This window comes from Enhydra lutris, unplaced genomic scaffold, assembly GCF_002288905.1.
Source record: "Enhydra lutris kenyoni isolate GAN:26980312 unplaced genomic scaffold, ASM228890v2 scaffoldscaffold17, whole genome shotgun sequence".
In the NCBI taxonomy this organism is placed as follows: Eukaryota; Metazoa; Chordata; class Mammalia; order Carnivora; family Mustelidae; genus Enhydra; species Enhydra lutris.
Genome location: NW_019154101.1, coordinates 43,234,212 through 43,259,216, shown reverse-complemented (window position 1 = coordinate 43,259,216; position 25,005 = coordinate 43,234,212). Strand labels below are relative to the sequence as shown.

Below are 25,005 nucleotides of genomic sequence, written 5' to 3'. Positions count from 1 at the left end.
CCCTTGTCTGTGCCAGAAGATTAGAGTTTGAGGCCCTTCTTTCTTTAGCAGACTGGGAATCTAAGTCTCAGTAAGCCACAAGCTTAGGATCTCAAGGGTCCATAGTGAACAGTCCCAACTGTTCCTCAGTCATTCCTTCCTTAAATGGAAGACAGATAAATGGAAAGAGGTGAAACAGGACAGGAGGAATTGAGATCTGACCACTGTTAACAGACTCTGACACCTCCCAGCCTCAGTATACCCTACCATGTGATAAACTGAGAAAAATCATGTCAGTTTCATCAATATAGCAGAGCTTTTGTGAAATAATATAACACATGTGAGAGAAATTCAAAGTAAGAAAGTATTCAATGAATGTAAGTTACTGTTATGAAAGGTCCAGAGAGTTAAAAATGAAGCCTAGACCTAACCGTAACTGACACAGCAATGCCAGCAGGATGAAATGGCTCAGGGAGTGAAATCCTCTGCCAACCTGATCTCTTCATAGGCCCCTTAATTTTTCCTTTAACCTCCCTCCATAAAATATCCTGCTCACTCTGTAAAGTCAACTCTAACACATGTTCTTGCCCCAACCCACTTTCACTGTGTTGCCCTCTAAGCCCCACCATACAGAAATCCTAGGGCTGCCTCTAATAGGCAGGAAGATTGTTTTGTTGCATTTCCCCCCCAGGCTTCTAGAAGCACGCCACTTCCTCATCCAGAGTGTAGCTCTGGGTACCACAATGTGCTATCATTCCCCACTTGAATTATAATGTCTATCAAAAGAGGCATCTCTTGGGAGGCTTGAGTGCTAAGTGGGGAGTGATTTTTAGAGATGTGTGGGAAATGGTTTCAATATTTGGCAGTTCCTAAAGGCAAGATGATTTGAGATGTTAGTTTTAAAAAAAAAAATGCACTTGATCAGCTCATTATGCTATTCCCTTATTTCTAAAAATGCCTCGTCACTGAAATTTGGCAGTTGAACGAAAGTAGAACTTGAATAAATCAGAGGATTATAACTTTTAAGTTTATTTCATTCACTTATCGTATGTTTCACATATATCAATGTATATATTCACCAGGAAATCAATCTTTCTTTTACAGATCTCTCCATTAAAATATACCATTCTGAAACTAAAGACATAGACAATGCCCCAAGAATCGAAACAACCGAAAGTACTGCAAAAATGTTCAAAGTGTCAACCATGAAACGAATATTCGATTTGGCCAAGCATCGAACAAAAAGGTCAACATTTTTCCCAACTGGGGTTAAAGTCTGTCCACAGGAATCCATGAAACAGATTTTAGCAAGTCTTCAAGCTTATTATAGATTGAGAGGTAAGGAAAGAGATGGAAACTGTTTAGCCTCTCTTTCTTTTTATCTTTTCCCTTTCACTCATCCATACGTTGTCTTTAGCCCCAAATTTCCCAAATCTCTTATTTAGTCACAAGGGTTATAAAGATCAGTCAACTAATCTGAGAGTAATGAATAGTAAACATTCAAAACTACGGTAGATACCTGCTTTACATTTAAAATAATGTCCTATGCAACATAGAACCATTAAGGCATTTAACAAGTCATCAGAAAGTCTTAGCATCTGAGTATTATCTCTTTGTTTTATTTTTGCCAAAGCCCAATATTGAATTTTAATGTTATTATTATGAAGTGAGAAGCACAGAATGATTGCAATGTCAGGAATCTTAGCAAGTTGATTTATGACTTAAGATTTCATTTTTCAAAAGCAACATTACAGTCCAGATCCTCACTCCCTTCTTGTTAAGTTTAAGTTGTTTATTGCTGATCCAGCAAAAAGTTCTGAAGTTTGGAAACCTGGTGGCACACCCAAGTGCAGAGGAGTCACAAATTAACAGTGGTTACCAAGATATAATGCAGGGGTTGTTAACAGAATTTACAACACAATTACTGTGATTTCCAGCAGAGTTACAGTGCAGTTTTCACCCCAAGTCAGCATAACGGGATTCTTGTGGCTTTCTCAGAAATCATTATGGAGTTCAATCACACCACAGCTATCAGTGGATATCCTTGTCATTCACTCACTACAGATGAAAAAGTCGTCATGACTTCTTCTTTAAATGGAAACAAAACAAAATACAATCTTTAGTAGATACTATTAAATCCCCCAGGTTGCTCCAAATAACACAAAATATCTTAGCTAGCTGAAGCCTAAATTCAATTCATCTTACACCTGAAAGTTGAGGGGTTTGCTGAGGTCCACCTTCATCACAGGAGATAATTTTTCCAATCCAAAAAACACAACCTGCTCTGCTCTATTATTTTAAGCCCATTACCTATAATGTGCTGGTTCAGTTCTAGCCTGTGATGTATTGCAAATTACAACAGCAGAGAACCTCTTTCATGATACCAACATTCTACAAAGTTCTTGAGTATCTCCATCTATAAAATATACAAAGGTTAAGTTAGTCTGGGGAGTTTTTGCTGGGTTTTGGAGGCATACGTAACAGTCTCAAAAATACCAAGCCTTATGTTCCTCATATGTCTCATTTTATGTGGAAGAGACATTTGCTTTCTCACAGAAGCCACACCCACAGACAAATGACAAGTGCTGGATCACAGTCAGAAGGAGAACTCTAATTATAGAAAATGAAGCACACTTTATTATTATTCTGAGGTCCTAGCATGGCACCTCTGCATAGCAGTTTCTGAGTAAATGCTTATTGATGGATACAGGAGGCAAAGAGGCCATTGGGAATGCAAAGAAAAGACAATAAATGTGTAAATTATTCATTTTGAATGTGCCTACACATTGATCAGATAATGACACTGGTAAATTTCATGTTATTTGTTCATGAATGGAAGTGAAATATGTAGCATATGCATCACGTAGAATATGAGCACAACTGCTATTTTCATATAACTTCTAATGCTTTATGACACTCACAAATAGGATTCATTGCAGGTATTTATGAAATAGACTGTTTATTGCTGCAACCAAATTTTTAACCCTGAATTTTATTCTTTATTCTTGATTAGGTTTACCTTTTTCATTCTTGCTTTCCTGGATGAAACAAACCACTGTTTTTATCCCCACAGCAACAACAGTCCATTATCTTTATGGCTGCCCCTGGGTGATATGAAATTTTACTATTCATCAGCATGGTTTTCTTAAGTCTAACAAATTGGTTCACAAAGAAACAAGAAATAAGACCCAGCTACAAAGTGGTGCTCCTTTGACAGAGTAACACACTTCTTGTTTTTGTTGCTGCTTTTACAAAATTATCTTTTGACATCTTTCAAACTTAGGAAAGAAAACTTCCACATTCATCAAATCAAATGGAATATTGAGATATTTCTTTTTCTAATGCTTAAAGCAACACAAATGAAAATGATCTGAGCTTCATGGTAGACTCATAAACATACTCATCCCAAAACACAAATTCAAGACAGGCAAGTTTGTTTCTGGTTGCTTCCCAGGGGAACCCTGTTCTCCTCCCTAGGCAAACTCCCTTCAAGTTCCCATTCCTCTCTATCTCCCTCCCTCTCTTTCCCTCACTCTCTTCCTCTTCCTATTCTTCTTCCTTCTTCTTCTCTCTCCCTCCACCTCTGTCCCAAACTCAATATCAAAAGCTACATCTTTCTTTCAAATTAATATATGCCTTAGAGAAAGTTTAAGATAGAGGGCATCCTACTTCTTGCTTCTCTGTGTGTTGTCCATAGACCAGCAGCATCACCAGGATTTGGCTGCTTGTTCGAAATGCGATCTTACTTTGACCCCATCACATCTACTTCCAGAATCTGTATTTGAATAAGATCCCAAGGTAATCCATTTGCACTCTAAAGTTCTAGAAGCACTGGTCTAGAGAACATCTAGCCAACAACCCCACAACGGAAATTTTAAAAATGAGGTAACATGCTCAGTCAGGTGGCAGAGCAGGGTTAGAACACAGCATTCTGACTCCTATTCCAGTGTGTTATCTCTCCATCTAATGCGTACCCAACCTGGTGGCAGACATTTTTACATACCATTGGTCTAACCTAATCCTTACAAATGTGAGTGATTATCCCAGGGCATGCCTGGCCTCCAGGATGCATGTTCCCTGGGGTTCTTCCCACATTACCAAAGAGCCTACAGTATAACTTTCAGCCAAAAGATTAAGACTCTGTGGTCAGATTTCAGACATTGACCAGCAACAGTGGGAAGACTGAAGAGGCAAGGTTTAGGATTTCCCTAGAATCTATGCAGAAATCTCTCCCAGTAGATTTAGGGAAGGATGGTGGTGTAAGTTAGATAACAGGAAAGTTAAAAGGTTAGAAAAACCCAGCTTTCAGAGGTTTTCAGACTCCTCTAAGACCTGAGATCCTTTGATACTTCAACTTTCAAGGGTTCTTTTGATGCCCTCTTGGTAAGGATGGGGGAACTCTCCTGGTGGGACATGGGCTGGTGCCCCTGTTCTCCCAATCAGACAATTTCTACACTTCCTGCTTTGTGCTAAGCTAAGAGGTAAGAAAAATGACATCAGAGCAGTCACCAAAACAACCTGCCCCCTCAGAAAGTCTAAAGAAAAACTACTGGTCCCTGTTTCATTTTTCACACTTTAATCCCTATAAATGACAATGCCCCAGGGAAATAATTCTTTTTTTTTCTTTTCTTTCTTCTTTTTTTTTTTTTTTTAAGTTAAATTCCAGTTGGTTAACATGTAGTGTAGTATTAGTTTCAGGAGTAGAATGCAGTGTTTCATCACTTACATATAATACCCAGTGCTCAACACAAGTGCCCTCCTTAATACCCATCACCATTTAACCCATCCCCTTAAAACCTCCCTCCAGCAACCCTCAGTTCGTTCTTTACAGTTAAGAGTCTGTCTTATAGTTTGCCTCTCTCTTTCCCCTGCCATGTTCATGTGTTTCACTTCTTAAATTCCACATATGAGTGAAATGATATGGTTTTGGCTTTCTCTGACTGACTTACTTCGCATATTATACTCTACCTCCATCCATATCCTTACAAATGGCAAGATTTCATTCTTTTTGATGACTGAGTAATATTCCAGTGTGTTGTGTGTGTGTGTGTGTGTGTGTGTGTGTGTGTATACATACACACATATATGTATATATATATACACACCATATCTTCTTCATCCATTCATCAGTCAGTGGAAATTTGGGCTCTCTCCATAGTTTGGCTATTGTTGATAATGCTGTTATAAACATCAGGTTGCATGTGCCCCTTCAAATCTGTGTTTTTATATCCTTTGGGTAAATATCTAGTACTGCAATTATGGCTCATAGGGTAATTCTATTTTTAACTTTTTGAGGAACCTCCATATTGTTTTCCAGAATGGCTGTATGAATTTGCCTTCCCACCAACAGTGCAAGAGGGTTCCACTTACTCCACATCCTCACCAGCATCTGTTGTTTCCTATGTTGTTCATTTCAGCCATTCTGACATGGTTGATTAAGTCCCAATAGTTCATTTTATGCTTTTGTTTGCCTTGCCTCAGGAGACGCATCTACTAAGAAGTTGCTCTGGCCATTGTCAAAGAGGTTACTGCCTTTGTTCTCTAGGATTTTGATCACTTCCTGTCTCACATTTAGATCTTTCACCAATTTTTAATTTATTAATTAATTTTATTTATTATTATTTTATTTTATTATTTAATTTAATTTAATTTATTAATTTATTTTGTGTATGATGTAAGAAAGTGGTTCAGTTTCATCCTTTTACATGTTGCTGTCCAGTATTCCCTGCAGCATTTGTTGAAGAGATTGTCCTTTTTCCATTGGATATTCTTTCCTGCTTCATTGAAGATTGATCATATAGTTGTGGGTTTATTTTGGGGTTTTTTATTCTGTTCCACTGATATATGTGTCTGTTTTTGAACCAGTACCATACTGTCTTGATCACTACAGCTTTGTAATATAACTTGAAGTCCAGAATTGTGATACCTCCATCTTTGTTTTTCTTTGTCAGATTGCTATGGCTATTCAGGGTCTTCTCTGGTTCCATAGAAATTTTAGGATTGTTCGTTCTAGCTCTATGAAAAATGCTGTTGGTATTTTGATAGGGATTGCACTAAATGTGAAGATTGCTTGGGTAGTATAGACATTTTAACAATCTTTGTTATTCTAATACATGAGCATGGAATGTGTTTCCATTTCTTTGTGTCATCTTCAATTTCTTTCATTAGCATTTTATAGATTTCAGAGTACAGATCTTTTACCTCTTTGTTTAGGTTTATTCTTAGATATCTTATGGGGTTCAGTGCAATTATATGGAATCATTTCCTTGCTTTCTCTTTCTACTGCTGCATTATTGGTGTATAGAAATACAACAGATTTCTGTATGTTGATCTTGTATCCTGTGACTTTACTGAATTCATATATCAGTTCTAGCAATTATTTGGTAGAGTCTTCTGAGTTTTCTACATAGAGTATCATGTCATCTGCAAATAGTGAAAGTTTGACTCTTTCCTTGCCTATTTGGATGCCTTTTATTTCTTTTTATTGTCTGATTGCTAAGGCTAGGACTTCAGTAGTGGTAATGATAAGAGTGAACATCCCTATCTTGTTCCTGACTGTAGAGGAAAAACTTTCAGTTTTTCCTGCTTAAGAATGATATTACCTGTGGATCTTCCGTATACAGCCTTTATGATGTTGAGGTATGTTTCCTCTATCCCTGCTTTGCTGAGGGTTTTTATTAAGAATGGTTGTTATACTTCATCAAATGCTTTTTCTGCATCTGTTGAGAGGATCATAAGGTTCTTATACTTTCTTTTATTAATGTGGTTTATCTCATTGATTGATTTGTGAATATTGAACCACCTTTGCAGCCCAGGAATAAATCTCACTGATTATATTGAATGATTCTTTTAATGTACTGTTGGATGCAATTTGCTCAATTCTGAGAATATTTTAATCCGTGTTCATCAGTGATATTGGCCTATAGTTCTCTTTTTTAGTATGGTCTTTGTCTGGGTTTGGAATCAAGATAATGCTGGCCTTTTAGAGTGAGTTTAGAAGTTTACTTTCATTTCTATTTTTTTTTTTTTTTTTTGGAAACAATTTGAGAATAGGTATTAATTCTTCCTTAAATGTTTGGTAGAATTCCCCTGGGAAGACTCTGGTCCTAGACTTTCGTTGAGAGATTTTTTATTACTGATTCAGTTTCCTTGCTGGTTATTCATCTCTTCAAGTTTTCTATTTCTTCCTGTTTGAGGTAATTTGTATGTTTCTAGGAATTTATCTATTTCTTCCAGATTGCCCAATTTTTTGGCAAATAATTTTTCATAATATTCTCTTATAATTGTTTGTATTTATGTGGCATTGGCTGTAATCTCTCTTCCCTGGAAAATAATTCTTTAAGCAGCTTCAGACATTTGTGCCTTAGGGAGAAAGTTCTCTCAGAGCCTTTGGAAAAAGGAGATTTAAATGGGGGTGAGGGTGTTCTGTGTCTCTGAAATAGGAAAAGGGCAGCAGAGAAAGGAGCAGAGCTAGGAAGATGTAGGCACAAAACAAGCCTTAAATTGGACTGAAATAAAAGGAAGACTTAACCTGAGACCAAAAGCAACATGCCTGAGGGTACGTTGAACTGGTAAATAGAAGGATTATCATATTATGTTCTCCCAGATGTTTCACACACAGATATTATCAGTGAAAGTCGCCAACACTAAGACCTCAAAGGCAGTGCTACTTGATTTTATGTACATATAAATGATGTATCTCTGGCGCTTAAATGTGATTTGAACTAAATTAGCAGGTGCATTGGGGAGAGATAAGTCATAATAACACCCCAACAGAGAGTATGGAGTAAGTAGATGAGAAAGATAGCAAGGGCAACTGATTTGCTTAGGCTGGACATGCAACTCTTAAGATTTGGGCAAGTCTCTCTTAATCTTACAAAACAAACTGAGAGTTGCTTGGTGGGGGGAGGATGTGGAGAGGGTGGTTGGGTTATGGACATTGGAGAAGGTATGTGCTATGGTGAGTGCTGTGAAGTGTGTAAGCCTGATGATTCACAGACCTGTACCCCTGGGGCAAATAATACATTATATGTTAATACAAATAATTAATAAGAAAGAAAAAGAAAAAAAAAGATCTGGGCAAGTCTCAAGATACTCAAGTGTTGTTTCTATCTTGCATTGTATGTAGACCCATGAGTAGAAATGAAGATCAAAGACTGCATGGTTGTTGGTACTGGAAAAGGCATTACAACTCTCTGATCCTTGCCTGACAGGAGGAAGCTAACATTCACAAAAGTGTGTTCTCCTGGTGAAGCTATTCACATGCTCTCCAGGTGTGCTGACCTGTATTACTTTCCCAGGTGTGGAAAACTTGATGGCATATTTGAGGTGGAGGGAACTGCACCCACTCCTGGCTTTGTGGCTTCTGGAGAGGTGGCTGCTGGTAAATTAACCTGAGCTTTAATTGATCTGGAATTCTCTTTGCCTCTTAAAACAAAAAGTTAAGAAAAATCCAGACATACAAAAATGGGAGTGAGGGACTATAAAGCATAGGAGTAAGAATCTCCAAACTGGTCTTCTTTCCCTTTGTTCCTTCCCCCAATCCCTTCTCTCAGCATGCAGGCAGAGTTTCTCTAGAAAGTCAGATGATGTCAGCTTCTGCCCCAAAGCCTCCAATCGCTCCCCATTTCTCCTGAGGTAAAAATTAACATATTATAATTGCTTATGACAGATGTCATCTTACTTTTTACCCTCACTTAATACTCTAAAATAATTTTTAAATTATGTACCCCTTTGCATGCTTTTTGGTTAACATCTGAAGTTTTTCGTCTTAAGTTTAAATAATCAGATAAGAGGCAACTTCTGGTGAGTTGTAGATATTGATATTGAAAATGAAACAAAAATTAGAACATTCGTATGCATCTAATAGAATCTACCATAGCTACACAGTAGTTACCATCAAATACTCCATAGTGCATCCCTTCATATACTCGTCTCAACAATAGGAAATGCCACAGGGATCCTTTTTCTTCATATAACCGCGTTTCCACCCCACTTCCCACTTTACAGCCTTATCTTAATGTATTTTGTGCTTGGAAGTCTGTTAGTGGTTACTCTTACATACTTCTCAGTAACAAAAATACGTATATAAATTTACAGATTTTATTTATTTCCTGTTACTATAGGCTTTATGTGTACAATGAAATTCCTGGGTTCAGCATTTAAAATTACTTTTAATATATAATTAATTGAAACAACTGGATACAAATTTAACAAAAAATTTAAATATATTTCTTTTGACAGATATAAGATCAGATACAGGTTTTGTGGGACTAACATTTGCAAATACAAATTTAGGAACAAGACTTTGGAAGAGCCCAGTGTACATGAAGGGCCTATAGCTTAAGTTTCTTTAGCTTCAGCTTCTGGACACATGGAGTGCTTTGGTGTTGTTCCTCATATTAGTTTATGTACCATTACTTCTTATTATGTGTTGCCAAAATGAGATAGGACTTAGCACCAATTTTATCCCTGTTTTTTTACTTGGTTTCCCTTAATGCTGAGAAAATTTAAATGTAAATAAGTAGATGGAAACAGATGGGGGTTTTGTTATAGTAATATCTTTATTCTTTAAGTTGTTTTGACATTATATGCTTACAATCACATCATGATCTGTTATTATATTTAATGATTTGTCAGCTGTCAACTCCATTGGGACTTCTAATGTGTTGAAAGCAAAGAATCAGAAACCACCCTGCCACAAAAACAAGCGTTACCCCTCAGAGTTCACTTGGTTTCCTAACCTCCACACTGTTATTTGACATGGTCCCTTTGTGTGGCAACTTAGAGGCACTGAGCCACAGTAAGATTTGGGAGGGTTGGATGGGGGAAGAATGGGGGCCAAAGGGAAAGTGGAAAAGGAAAGATGTGTCCTCAGGCAGACAGACTTTAGGGAAGCATGATAGGAAAAATGAAATGTAGATAGTGATCTCTTTAAATTGTCTGTGTGCCTCTGTTTCCCTTGAAAGGTCTTTAAATACAGCCAGGTTCCTAGGCCCCAGTTTGAAGATTATTGGTCCACAAGGTTCTACACAGTCCCTGTTCCCCTCACCACATCTTTCTGTCTTCATCCTATTTTACTGTCATACTTGCCCTGGTCACACTGACCTCTTTGCTGTTCCTTCAATGTTCAGAGCATTCTCCAGCCTTGAGGACTTCTCCATACTGCTCAAAAGTCACCTTTACGACGAGACCTTCCTCAACTGCCTTACTTTAAACTACAACCTCTCTCTCTCTTTCTCTCTCTCCCATATTCCCTGTCATCCTTCTTTTATTTTTCCCTATAACACATAGAGGAGTTCAATATATATTTGTTAAATGAATTAATTTCTGTGGGCTATAAATCAGTGTGTCCACATAAACCATCAAAGAGTGCTCCATGTTCTAAGATTATGCTTGGGCTGGGAAACAGGGATCATCTCAGGATGTAGCCATTTTCTGCTCCTAATGGTGTTTCATTGCAGTGTGTCAGGAAGCAGTGTGGGAAGCATATTGGATCTTTCTGGATCGCATCCCTGAGCCAGGGGAATACCAGGACTGGGTCGGCCTCTGCCAGCAGGAGACTTTCTGCCTCTTCGACATCGGAAAAAATTTCAGCAATTCCCAGGAGCATCTGGACGTTCTTCAGCAGGTGAACCTATGCACTGTACATTGGGAACACTGTCCAAATAGCTCCCAGGCCTCCAGTCGCTGCCCCTTTTCATTTGGTTTCTACTGTATAAGGGTTAGTTGAAGAAATGCTTAGAGATATTTGATAAAGCCAACAAGAATTTTATTTTTGCAAAATAGCATTGTACAGGCTGGTTGAAGTGAAGTTAAAGGGAAAAAAGGATGAAAATAGACTTTAGCTCTTCAGTTGACATTTTCTCCTGGTAAAATTACTTTTTATCTTTCTGCAGAGAATAAAACAGAGACACTTCCCTGAGAGGTAAGTACCCAAAATAGAGTGCAGCATGCTCTTGACTTTTGAAAGATCATATAATGGAGTGAGACTGAGCTATTGTACTTTTATGATATTATGTCAGCACTGAAATCTGTGTAAGTTATTCTGACAGACAAATTATGCATATACTGTGCTAAAGATAAATGAGTATATAAAGGGGAAATGGATAGACCCTAAAGACTAGATAAATGTTGGTGCTATGTTTGCAGATAAAATGGATTCATTACTATGTGTTAAGTATCTGATATGTATTTTCACTTATAAGATATAGAACAATTAAAATAGTTTGATTTTTAGAATTTATGATAAACTATTAGTTACATCAGGAAAATACTAATACAATCAGACAGCAACCTGCATTTTGAACTCTCATTTGGTATTCTGTGAAGCATTAATATTTCTCAAACTAAATTACCAAAGCACTGAGCTATACTCTCAGCAAGAACTGAATATCAAATAAGAAAATCAAAATGAGAAAAAGGCAGGGAAAAGTACATTAAATAAAATGATTAAAGAAGAGAGACAAACTCTAAACAAAAATTACATACATTTTATAACATTTATAAATCTAATTCTGAAGACAATACTAAGAGAGACACAAATTTGGCTGTATGAATTACTGACAATTCTTTATAATGCTTTTCACATTTGTTCCTTCATTTCTATTCTCTTTGCCAACAACCTGTTCTAGGACCTTACTAATTTACTCTGTGAAAAATGTCAAATCTGATCTCCCTAATGGATTTCCCTGCCTCTAACCTCTTCCCCTCCTTAACTTGATAACTGCTACTGGATTAATAAGCCTGGAAAAAAAATTCCTTTTGTTTCATTGGGCTCTGTTCAATGACATTCAAAAGAATCCCACATCTTCCTCTTACCCTTCTGAATATCCTCTGCCCACTGTTACCCTCATGCTCTGTGTGCAGAAGGCTGACTGGTAAGGATAGAGTCATGCACAGCCTTTGCCCTGACTCCTAGGTAGGACCAGCCAGTGGGGGAGCAGGAGATCAGAGGGAGAGAAGAGAATGAGGTGAGTGAATTTCTCACCTCTCCTCACCTCCAACTTGCAAAGTCTCCAAGGGCTGTTGCCCTCCTTCAACTTCAACTCAGCTCCTGTCAAGCAGCCTTTCCACAGATCCCTCTCCGTCTCTGGTTCATGGTAACTGGGCTAAGCGTACTTTGAGCACCCCACTGTTACCAGCCCTGGGGTACTACATTCGGCCTTGTGGTTGTTCTTATACTCTTCCCACACCTTAATAAGTCATTCCTTTTTTAAACTTTGCTCAAATTATTCCACAATGAGTGAGCCATCTGTATCCTGCCAGGACCTTCACTGAGGCATAGGCCAAACTAATCATTTGAGACCTTTCACCCCCTGACCTTTCCAACTTTGCATCCATTACCCATGATCCCACTGTTGCTACCATGTCACTCACTGCACATAGACCACACCTTCCTCATCCTGGATTCTGACCCCTAGCCTTTCCCTCTTGCTCAGAAAAACCTGCCTTTTCTATGTTTCCTATCCAAATCCTACTCTCCTTCAAGCTCGTAGTGAAGTCCCACCTGGATTCCATGATGTCGCAACAGCCCATTTGAGCCTGCAGCAGTAGCTCCCTGCTTTGAACTTTATACTCCTTTTGGCACTTACATTATTATTTAACACTTCCTCATTTTACCATATTTTCCTGTAAGAGTTTAAACTCCTCAAGGGCAGGAAACTTTTCATATCTCTCTACCCACCACCATAGACCTGAGCAAAATTCTCGTACATTTTATTAATTGATAAGTCTACAGAGCCACTCTTTAGAAATTTTAAAAAGTTGTTATGAGAAGAAATAATGTGATTGAAGAAAACCTTACTACTAGAGTATTAACTTTGTTCACAAAACACAGATATTCACTCTTCTGATTAACAATAGGATGGTACTTATTCCCCCATTTTCAAAAAAAGAAAAAGAAAACAAAGCACATGCCATCCATCCATAAGAAAAAATCCAACAGAATCCAACAGAATGTACCAAGAATTGATTAAAAAAAAAACAACATTAAAAATCATAGGAAACAGCTACCAAAGACAGAAGGAGAAAGAAATAGAATCATCCCATCCATTCCTGTGTCTACCAACATTGCTAGAAAGAATTGCTAAGAAGTAAGAGACAAACATTTTACATTAACTATGATTACCAAATTGGGAAGAAAGGAAGGGAGGGAGGACGGCCAGCCTGTTATTTCAAGCCTTTCTAGGAAGACAAAACAGAAAACTTTCTCACCTGAGTAGCCTGTAAATCTGCCAGTTTCAAATGAGTTTAAAATAAAAGCCAGTGAAAGAACCCAGTGTCCCCGCTTCCCAAACTATAGCTTCTGAGGAATGGTCTAGATTGTCATTACAGTAGCAGAATTACACCCAGTGGCAAAGGATGAGGAAATAGCATCTGACACAGGATCCTGCTCAATGCAGGCTGTTGACTTGTAACTAATGCCATAGCCAGCACTTTAATAACTGGTCCTCTTGGTTGTTTTCTTTTTTATAGGAAGGTAAAACAAGGATGCCAGAGTTATAATGGGAGGAAAGATATCTTACTATAAACAAAGTTCTATAAAGTGAAAAAAAAGGAAAATTGTCTAAATCACAAATGCTCTAATGTTTGATATGAGATCTTTATAAATATGATACCCATAAAAACTATTTCTTAAGTATATAGCAAAATACCAGTAGAAACAAACAAGAATACCTAATTCCAAAATGGTCTGAAGTCATGTTTAGCCTGTGTGCACCAATAGAGTCCCCCATGTTTACATCTATTCTAATTGGTCACAGCCCATGCCAGGCCAATGGATAATATTTTGTATATTATGTCTATTAAGACTTTGGTAAAACTGGGTGTGTTAGAAATATGTATGTAGATGATCCCATTGTCTTTAGCCAGTCTAGATGACTCTACAACATAGAGCATCTAACCATTTCCTTTGGTCTTCCCATCATCATGAATCACAGAAAACTGGATCGAATATATTGGGCAACTATGACTAAATTGTACTAACGCAGACACAAGCTAATTAGACCTAATAGCTTCTAGTAACAAATCTTTCAGTGAGCTTCAAAAGAGATCACTACTGCTACTCCTTTCTATATAGAAGTTGCTTGCTAGAACAGGACAATGTCATAACAGACAGCTATACAACCATGCCCTTGGATTTGCCCTTAGATATCTTCCAGACTGCCTCTGCATGGCACTGCCAACCTACCCATAACTCCTGCATAACATACCATAACAGCCTACCCAATAGTTATTCTGTGTCCAGAATAAGTGTTTAATATACCTTCATTATCCAGAAATCTCCCTCTCTCCTATTACTGTAACCACAAGAGTTACTTTAGTAAATAAACTTAAGGACTCTCTGGATTTGCAGATTTGAGGATTGGAGATTTTAGCAAGAACATTCAGCCATAGATCATATCATGCAATTACCTTTGATGTCAAGGACACAGTGCAAGTACAATGGGACTATAAAACATAAAAAAGCCCCGAAGACCAGTTTTGCTCTTGATGGAAGTGCCCCCCAGGACCACATGAAAGATGCTTATGGAACACCCTGGAGTCAAACATAACCATTTTCAAGAGTTGTTTGAATTTTTCTTCAATGAAAATACACTTGAAGATTACTTCTATAATGAAAGAAATAGGCAAACCCAGTTTTAAAGGGGTCTCCTCTAATTTTTAGGTCTGTTAAGTATAGGAAAAGTAAATGCATTTCCCCTGTTGTTATCAAGCTCCTTTTCACAACTTCCTTTTTCTTTTCTGCTGTGGTAATAGAAAAGATGAAGCATCTACAGAGGAGACATTCGGAGAGCCTGGTGAGACCCTTGTGTTTTCTACAGGTAAGCTTAGACCTCCTCATTCACCTGCTCCTGAACCTTAATTCAAATGATCATGAAAGTATATTATTTAAAAAGCAATCTTTAATTGAAGTTGACAGAATTCATAACATACTTTCTCAAAGCTAAATGATATTTCTAAATTTAGAAAATAATTTAAATGCGTTGTATAAAACTTGAAAAGTCTAGAAAAGAATAAAGGTAAAGCCAAATCACCCATTATCCTACAACTTGGAGACAATCATTAACCAATATTTTCAAACAAATAAACTCAAGATAAATATCTGTCTTGAATCCTTTATATAGTTACAAGTGGAAAAATTAACCAGATCTCATTGTCGAAACCATTTAACTGTAACATACCTAGGATAGCACCAAACTAGGATAGCACCTAGAAGAGAAGAATGGAGACTTCAACTAGGATCAAAAGTTTGAGTTATATTTTTCTCAAGAACATATTTATGTGATCTTAAAAAAAATGAGGTAAGAAGGCCTCCCATATCTGTAAATTCCAGAATGACAGAAAAAGTACATGAAATTTTGACCTCGTTCTAATGTAAATTTCTCCAATCTCATTTTTGTGCCTGTCATGTTTTTAATTTCCGTAGACGTTGCCAGTGTCTCCCTCGGACCCTTCCCACTCACTCTGGATGACACACTCCTCGATGACACAAAGATGCCTACAATAGTAAGAAGTTCTGAGAGTCAATCTATCTCTTTACATGCCTGTTTTTGTTTTATTAGTAACACAGAAAAGAGAATGGGTGAATTAACCATCCAGTATCACTGGTGCTGCATTTTTATCACTCCAATTAAGAGTCAGTGACTTTGTTCTATTCGGGATTCTTCCTTCCTCTAGGGACTGAGGGGAAAATAGATTGAAAACTAGAATAAGGTGGGAGGGATTGCAAGAAACAGCTCAATTATAAACTCCAGGATGGCAGGGACCCTTTTACCCCCAGTACCTAACAAAACCTCATACACAACAGGTACTAACCAAACATTAGAATAAACGGATGATTAAGCCTATCAGTCAATGAGTCAAGCCTTCTCCACTGAAGTGTAATCTCAGGCTGATGGTAAGGAGAGAAGTTTTGCCTTCAGTGATGGCCAGCATAAGTACATCAGACAAATATCAAAATGACTGAAATCCTGAATGTCAATTGGGGAAAAATACAGCGTTCTCAGACAAAGAGGAGTCCTGGCCACGTTGCTCTCTTTTTGTGAAAAGGCTTGAAGGAGGAGAGTATATGTTACAGAATTTAATGTTGGTTATCAAAAAAGGGGGACATTTTAACTGCTCCAAAATATTTGAGCCAGACACTTGGCACTGAAGCCGGGAAACTCTCCTCTTTACTCAGGAGTGACAGGGCTGTGGTAGCATGAGGTGGGCAGCAAGTTCAGAAGGGGGCAGGAGTATAGGGGTGACACATCTGAGCCCAGATCTTCTCATCCTTATGCTGCCACTGCAACCACACCTAACTTCCCTGAGGTCTATGAGATTTCACTAGCCTTTCCTCTCCCGGGAACCTCCCCGCAAGGCACGGGTGGAAGCCCAGGTGGTGAGGATGAGAAGGACAAGAAGTTCAGTCTCACCAGCTCTACGCGAAAATTCAGGGATGAGAGCCCTGCTGGCCATTCTATCTGACCTATAGGCCAGATGGCTGCGGATTCGCTGGAACTATTGCTGTGAACAAAGAATTAAAATGTTCCATTTTTCTCAAAAATATTAGTCCAGGAAGAGTGAAAAGTGCTGTTGGAAAAAATTATTGAGATTAAATGTATTCACTACAAAATTTCAAAGATAACTCTGGTTTGCCTTCTCTTTTCTCACACTACTTGTGTCCCGTTTCTTCAAAATCTAGTATAGGTCCCCCCTTCTACAGTAAATATTCCCTGAACATTTCCTTTCGTATTCACCACATCCTCCTCTTATCCTTTTTATCACCTGCATCTATCACTTATTCTTTCATTCAGCAAACGTTTTACTAAAATCCTCTGATGTGCCAGACATTGGGGTATGTGCCAAAGACCCTAAGATGAGTAAGACACAGTTCTGCCTTCAAGAAATTTATAATGCAAATAAGTACAACAAAATAATCTAGTTGCTGTACTTGAAGATGGAGGGTATATAGAATGGAACAAAATGATAGACCAGAACAGGTTGCAAAGGATGTGACCCCCAGTCCTGTATATTCACAGAGAGTTTGTGCATAAATGGCCACTTTTTTTTTTTTTAACTTTGGGAGATTTAATGAAGTATGAGAATCATACTGGATTCAGGAGATTATATGTGGGGTGACAAGATTAGCATATAAAAAGACTCTAGGTGAGTATGGCATAGGTATTAAATGAGAAATTAAAATATTATTCACTGCTCCAGGAGATTAGATGAGGCAAAGTTTTCTTCCCTAAATGATCAGAGGAAATATTATTTTAAATGAACCATAAAATATTAGTAAGAAGTAAAAACATGTGTGTGTATATTTGTGTGTGTCCCCATGTTTTAGTGCTGGGGTGAGCATGGGGAGCAGTGAGGAGGGTTTCCAATCAGGAGATTAGCACAAGGGATATGGTATCTTATAAACAGTGAACAAGCTATCTGGTAGTCAGTGCAGGGAAAAATGATACAGACTACAAATTGTTCAAGCAGCAACAATTCCATTTATAATTGTTCCCCCCACCAAAAAAAAAGATATCTAGGAATAAATCTAACCAAAGAGGTGAAAAACCTGTACTCTGAAAACTATAAAATACTGATGAAAGAAACTGAAGATGACACAAAGATATGGAAAGCCATTCCTTGCTCATGGATTAGAGGAATAAATATTATTAAAATGTCTATACAACCCAAAGCAATTTACACATTTAATTCAATCCCTATCAAAATACCCATAGCATTTTTCACAGAGCTAGAACGAAGAATCTTGAAATTTGTATGGAACCACAAAAGACCCCAAACAGCCCAAGCAACCTTGAAAAAGAAGAACAAAACTGGAGGCATCACAATTCTGGATTCCAAGTTAAATTATAAAACTGTAGTAATCAAAACAGCATGGTACTGGCACAAAAACAGACATATAGATCAATGGAACAGAATTGAAAACCCAGAAATAAACCCACAACTGTGTGGTCAACTTAATCTTTGACAAAGCAGAAAAGAGTATCGAATGAGAAAAGGACAGTCTCTTCGACAAATAGTGTTGGGAAAACTGGACAGCAACATGCAAAAGAAACAAATTGGACCACTTTATTATACCATACACAAAAATAAATACAAAATGTATTAAAAATCTAGATGTGAGACAGGAAACCATAAATATCCCAGAAGGGAATACAGACAGTAACCTCTTTGATATTGGCCATAGCAACTTATTTCTAGATATGTCCCCTGAGGCAAGGGAAATAAAAACAAAAATAAACTATTGGGACCACATCAAAATAAAAAGCTTCCACACAGTGAAGAAAATAATCAATAAAACTAAAAGTCTACAGAATGGAAGAAGATATTTGTAAATGGCATATCTGATGAAAGGTTATTATCCATAATATAAAAAGAACTTATAAAACTCAACACCCAAAAAACAAATAACCCAATTTTAAAAAGGGCAGAAGACATGAAGAGACGTTTTTCCAAAGAAGGTGAACAGATGGCCAAGAGACACATGAAAAAATGCTCATCATCATTCATCATCAGGGAAATACAACTCAAAACTACAATGAGGTATCATCTCACAGCTGTCAGAATGACTAAAATCAACAACACAAGAAATAATAGGTGTTGGCAAGGATGTGGAGAAAAAGGAACCCTCTTGCACTATTGGTAGGAATGCCAACTGGTGGAGTCACGCTGGAGAACTATATGGAGGTTCCTCAAAAAGTTAAAAATAGAACTACCCTGTGACCCAGTAATTGCACTATTGAGTATTTATCCAAATAATACAAAAACACTAATTCAAACAGACACATGCACCCCTGTTTATAGTAGCATTATTTACAATAGACAAATTATGGAAACAGCCCAAATATCTGTCAGCTGATGAATGGATTAAAAAAAAAATGTGGTGTATATATATGCAATGGAATATTCCTCAACCATAAAAAAGAATAAATCTTGCCATTTGCAAGGATGTAATCCTATGCTAGAGAATATAATGCTAAGTGAAATAAGTCTGTCAGAGAAAGACAAATACCATAAGATTTCACTCAGATGTGGAATTTAAGAAACAAAACAAATGAGCAAAGGGAAAGAGAGAGAGAGAAACCTAGAAACAGATTCTTAACTATAGAGAACAAAATGATGGTTACCAGAGGGGAGGTGGGTTGGGGGTGGGTGAAATAGGTGATGTGGATTAAGGACTGCACTTGTCATGATGAGCACAGGATGATGTATGGAAGTGTTGAATCACTATGTTGTACACCTGAGACTAAAATAACAGTGTATCTTAACTAACTGGAATTAAAATTAAAAATATTTTAGAATTAAAATTTAAAACCTTCTATTTTAAAAATAGAATACACTACCTGGACCTACTCAATAGTTTAATTTAAAAAAAAAACTTTCATGAAAAAATATATAAAAAATAAAAAATAAATAAAATTGTTCAAGCAGATTGAGATCAGATTGTGGAGAACCTTGGAGGTCAGGAAAAAAGTTTGGAATTTTATCCCATAGGTAATAGAGTATCACTGAGGATGCTGGGTGAGAAACATGGAAAATTAATCTAGTAGCTGAAGATAATTAGACGATGTCTCACTACTACATCTAGAGAATTTATTTAAATGTCTCATATGAACTTTAAATATGCCCAGTGAAATGGTAAGCTTCTAGAGGATAATACCATATACCATATATTTTTCTTTTAACTTTCCATATGTCCTAGCACTGTTCTATACCCATACAGATGCTTAAGGTGTGTTATTTCAATGAGTGAGTGAATGAATGAATGAATGAATGAAAACTAACATCAGTAGTCTGGCGAGTGTGAGTCTATATCCTCTGTGTGCACTATTAAAGTTAGAAGCTATGCTGCTGTCCCATGGAAAAGAGGACTTTGTGGTGAGAAATGAAGAGAGACTACATTGACTGCCACCCACATGAGATTTGTCCCTCATGTCATTTTCCACTGGTTGGTCTCTTTCAGCTTCCACAGCTTTAATTTCACTAATAAGAGAATATGTACATTACCAAAGACTTTCCATTTTCTATAGACATGATTTTTACTCTTTTAAGAAAGCTGTTCAGATTTCATGACCATCTGGGTGCCCAATATTGAAAATCTGTCAAACCTCAAGTTTGAAACCCAGCTCTAGGCTTGATCTGAACCCTGGGGGCCTACATGAATTCAGAACAGTGAGAGACTCCTGACTGTTCTCAGTCCAGAGGGCAAGAAGGATGACCTCTGGTCCTTGATCAGAGGCCAAATCCAGGTCCTCAGAAGAGTGCTTCTCTTGTAAGTCACATGCTACCAAAGCTGGCCCCATTATGGCCCCCAATATGCCATTCCTTCTGAGAGATATTTCAAACCCTCTCTTAATCTAACTAGCTTCAATGTGAAGTTTAAGCACAAATGGTCTCATTAAAGCAGTCTAGACTCTTCCCTAAGAAAAGATTATATTAAGTAATCGCTCAGCATCCTTAGGTTATTTTGGGTAATCCAGTCCTCATCAAAGAGTATTTATAAAGTTATGCAAGAAGGTGGCACAATCCCAGTGACGGGATTATGTATGTATATATAAATGCAGTGTTTATGAATTATATGTGTATGTATATATGTGTAAATGCTTTCATGAAGAGCACATAGTCATAAAATTACAGTGTTCTCAAGGATTCTAAACAGTTAACTCATTGGAGCTTTGGTACATTGTCTCTCAATGAAATTCAGAGGACACTTCAAGTTCATAGGATTTTAATTCTAAAAGCACTTGAGCCTTCATAATACACTTCTTGGGACATTATCAATATATACTGTTTAACATTACCATATGCTTATACTTTATGTTAAGAGAAGACTTTACTTTTTAATTTAGGAAAGAAAAGTAGAACCCACTAAGATATCCGAGGGCCCACTGGAGCAGAAGGTGTTGCTGAGCGTCACTCTGGCAAACCAGAAGCTTGAGGCAGAACTCACTGACTCCCAGTCCCCGTATTATCAGGAGCTGGCAGCAAAGTCTCAGCTTCAGGTAAGTGAACCCGTCCCACATAACCACAGCCTGAGTCATGAATCAGAATCTGAGCGCTAACAGGACCTAAACCCTTTGAGCTAGTAGTTCCAACTTCTTGTAACTAGGCATTCATTTTTAACCATTAGAAAGAAATCAAAAACTGCAACATGTCCCAAAATGTTAGGACAAATGGATCTCTAGAAAAGTTTTTCTATTCCAGCTTCTCTAGCCTAAAAGTCACTTATATTTAGGTTTGCTTTAAATATTAGTGGGCTTTTAAATCTCCTTTAACTGAAAGGCATGAAGCACATATTCTGTAGGTCTAAAATGTTCATTTAAGCACCAACTAGGGCATATGCTGGGTTGAAATACGAATTTTTAACCCATATTTGTCTTACATTATGTTTCCACTTTTGCAGTTTGATGCAATTTAAAAACTTGGCATTTTTCATGGGTGAAAATGAAAAGCCAATTATGATGTCCATGTCATCCAGGAAACTCAGGAATTGCCCCAAGATGTCTCCTCTATCTCTGACCATTATCACCTCTGCCCACCTCTTCATTCGCCACAGGATGAATCCAAAGCGCTGTGCTGACTGTGGCTTCTATTCACCATGAAGAGAGTCCTGCCTTCCTTTCTAGCTTCATCTTAACACTAGGTCCTTCCCATCCCCCTCCTTTGTACACTACTTTACAGGAAATACAAACTGCTTGCAAATCTCTTCTCACCTTTAGCCTTTCCATAAGCTGCTTCCTCTGTTCGCAATGTCCCTTCCCTGGGTTTCATTTTGCAAACTTCATCAAGGAAAGTTCTCTCCACTCATCCTGGGTTCAGTACCTCTCCTCTGAGCTAAAACACAGTGCCCACTGCTGTCCCAAGAGTTATCACCCTGTCTTGAGATTGTTTGTTTACACATCTATGTAAAGAATCATTTCTACACACTTCAAAGAGAAAACATCAGCATGGGGTGTTTATGAACTGGAGAGGTACTTAGACACGGATTATTAGATAGAATGAATTAAAAATTGTCTGTGAACTTCCTGTTTGTTCTTTAAAATATTCTTTTTAGAAAGTTCTGAGTATGGTCAGAGTTATCTTCAAAATTGGCTAGTTGGCCAAGATTCAAACCCAAGCAGCCTGGCATCAGAACCCCTATTCTTTTTTTTTTTTTTTAAGATTTATTTATTTATTTGACAGACAGAAATCACAAGGAGGCAGAGAGGCAGGCAGAGAGAGGAGGAAGCAGGCTCCCCGCTGAGCAGAGAGCCCGATGCGGGGTTTGATCCCAGGACCCTGGGATTATGACCTGAGCCGAAGGCAGAGGCTTTAACCCACTGAGCCACCCAGGTGCCCCCAGAACCCCTATTCTTAATCATTATGCTATACTTTTCCCAAAAAAATATCTTCAAGGCAGGGATTTTTGTACCATCATCAGATAAACAAGTCCATTCTAGACTCAAAACCTTATTAGCCAAAAGACTATGTCTTCTTGCTCAGTCTTGTTCCGGAGACCCATCACATCAGTCCTGCTGGTTCCTCTACATGGTCACTGGCTTCTCTGAAATGGAGCCCCTCTGCTTAGAGCATCTGTTCCCTTTCCAGGCTCCTGAGCAATCCAGACCACCTAGCAGCCTGCCCACACATAACTAAGCAGCTCCACCACAGCCCGGACTTGCATTAGCACAGCCATTCAGGCCTAATCAGGAATTAATGGACAGTGTTTTGCAGTAATTTAATTTCCACAATAAACCTAATGAGCAATTTAATACAAATGTCAAAAGGAATGCTTAGTTGTTGTCTGAATGCTTTCTCCTGTGCAAACACTCATAAGAACTCAAAACGGCTGCCTTTTTATAGCCCCGTTAGCATACATTCCAGCAGAATCAGGGAGGCCCCTGTGCAGTTAGTATTATTAATAAGGTTAACTAGGCACTTAATTAGCTATTTAGTAGTTAGCACTCCGTGATTGGAAGGTCCCTAGAAGATTATTTAGCAGAATTAACTGAAGGCCTTTGTCATCTCCTCCCTAGATGCCTTCTGCACCCTCCTAAGCAGAGCTGGCTCTTAATCAATCACAGGCAGGTTCACAAAGAGGACATGGACAACAAGCAAAATTCCCCTCCCACCAGAGGCAGTGCCGTGGAGCACTCCTGGAGGGGAGGACGGCTCTCCCTGGAGATGTTCCCTGCTGCCCATGCTCCAGCTGTGAGCCTCTCTGGAAGCAGTTCTGTGCTTGATTGTTTTCCTCCATAGAACAGCATCTCTGATATCCTGGATAAGAAAGAGGAACAAGTCAGGGTCTGAATCTTCTGCTCCAGAAACTGCTGCTCACGCGTAAACATTGAGTCCCAGGTGTTGTTCCTGGAATGGCATGACAAATGCCTTGTGGCCCCAGAGCTGTTTGTCACAGGAGGCCAGAATAGACCTGGAGTGTGTACCCAGCTCCTTACTACCTGCCCCCATACTAAAGACCAGGTCCCCATCGCCTAAACTCCTAGCTCTCCTCTGGTAAGCCTGTGGTGGGGGTGACAGTGGAGAAACAACTTATTATTCAGGCTCCCTCCCCCTTACCCCTACGGAGACCCTCACTCTGTCCTTCCCCTCACTGAGTCTTTGAAAAACAACCGACTAAAGGCCTGCTCTGTCTGCTCTCATCAGGCCCCATGGTATGTGACCACTGAAGAAGTAAAAGAAAATTGGCCTACCTAGGAGCTAGTAATCCAGTAGGAGAGATAGAAACTAAGTAAATCAATAATACAGTATCATCCACTCTTTGCCCATTGTGTGTCAGGCACTTATTAGTTATTCCTTATAGGAGCCTCGAATTATAAGTATTGTTATCCCTTTTTGGCTAAGGAGATCAGATTCAGAGATCATACTGCTTATGGCTAAGCAATAAACTCCAGGCCTTAACAAGGAGAAAGTAGCAGAACCAATATTTAAACTCAAGCCTACACAGCTACCTCCTCACGCAAAAACTGGCCTACCTTCATCACTGCAGTTATCATATACTCAGGGGATGAAAACTATTTTTAACATTGGTGCAAGAAAATATGACTTGGGAGGTAAAGCAGTCTGCTGGAAAAAGAAATCCATGATGCGTTTCAAAGCCCGGTGTAAGTGATTTGGGGATTATCTGCGTATCACTGCCTTAGTCCTTGGCATAGATAATGTAGAGTCAGCAGTAATTTTAGATAGAGTGACAATGCAGTGGCATGTCGATGAGTTTAGAGAATGAAGAGAGGCACTCAAGTCAATTAAACAAAATTTGCTGAGTCCCTAGTATGAGACTGATGATGGTCTCCTAGGTACTGAGAGGGAGGGAGATGAAGATGAGTAAATAAGACATGGTTCCTGAGCCCAAAGAGCATAATCTCAGTGAGGAAGACATCAGGCAGCTCACAGACTATTTTATGGGACATAGTGCATTAAGTTCTAGAGTAGTAGGGAGAAGAAATCATTGAACCTGACTTAAGGGCTCTATGGATGCTTTTCAATTAAGAATGTGTTTGGGGTGCCTGGGTGACTCGGTCAGTTAGGCATCTGTCTTTGGCTCAGGTCCTGATCTCAGGGTCCTAGGATTGAGCCCCACATCAGTCTCCCTGCTCAGCTTGGAACCTGCTTCTCCCCCTCCTTATGTTCTCTGCTCTCTCTCTCCATCTCTCTCATTCTCTCTCTCTCTTTCTCTCCATCCCTTATTCTCTCTCTCTCTCTCTCTCTCTCTCAAATAAATAATAACAATCTTTAAAAAAAATAGAGAATGTGTTTGTGCTGGCTTTGAAAGATGGGGGCGTGGGCAGTCAATAAACAAAAGGTAGAAGTTGCGTCTTGGGCTAAAGGGGAAATAAATTATAGAAGTCTGAATGAAGTACATGTTGTATTTGAGGAGAGATAAGCCTTGGTTTAGTGACATTAGAGGATACAATATTGGCCAAGGAGGTAATGATGGTAGGAAGAACAAATGATAAAGTACTTGGGGGAATGGAGGAGGTAGATTGTGGAGGGTCTTAAATGCCATTCTAAAGAACTGGAGCTTCT

The 25,005-nt window shown here is 38.4% G+C and overlaps 1 protein-coding gene across 2 annotated transcripts in view; it reads left to right on the top strand.

Annotated features, from left to right (window-relative positions):
- Nucleotides 1–25,005, top strand: part of LOC111147538 (interphotoreceptor matrix proteoglycan 1) — a 125,931-nt gene that overhangs the window by 22,802 nt on the left and 78,124 nt on the right. The window contains exons 2-7 of one of the 2 annotated variants that reach the window (XM_022503620.1): nt 1,084–1,317; nt 10,443–10,609; nt 10,878–10,906; nt 14,740–14,804; nt 15,410–15,489; nt 20,832–20,984. In XM_022503620.1, the coding sequence (XP_022359328.1) occupies nt 1,084–1,317; nt 10,443–10,609; nt 10,878–10,906; nt 14,740–14,804; nt 15,410–15,489; nt 20,832–20,984 (728 nt within the window). The remainder of the gene's footprint in view (nt 1–1,083; nt 1,318–10,442; nt 10,610–10,877; nt 10,907–14,739; nt 14,805–15,409; nt 15,490–20,831; nt 20,985–25,005) is intronic. The other variant, XM_022503621.1, reaches the window with a different exon arrangement.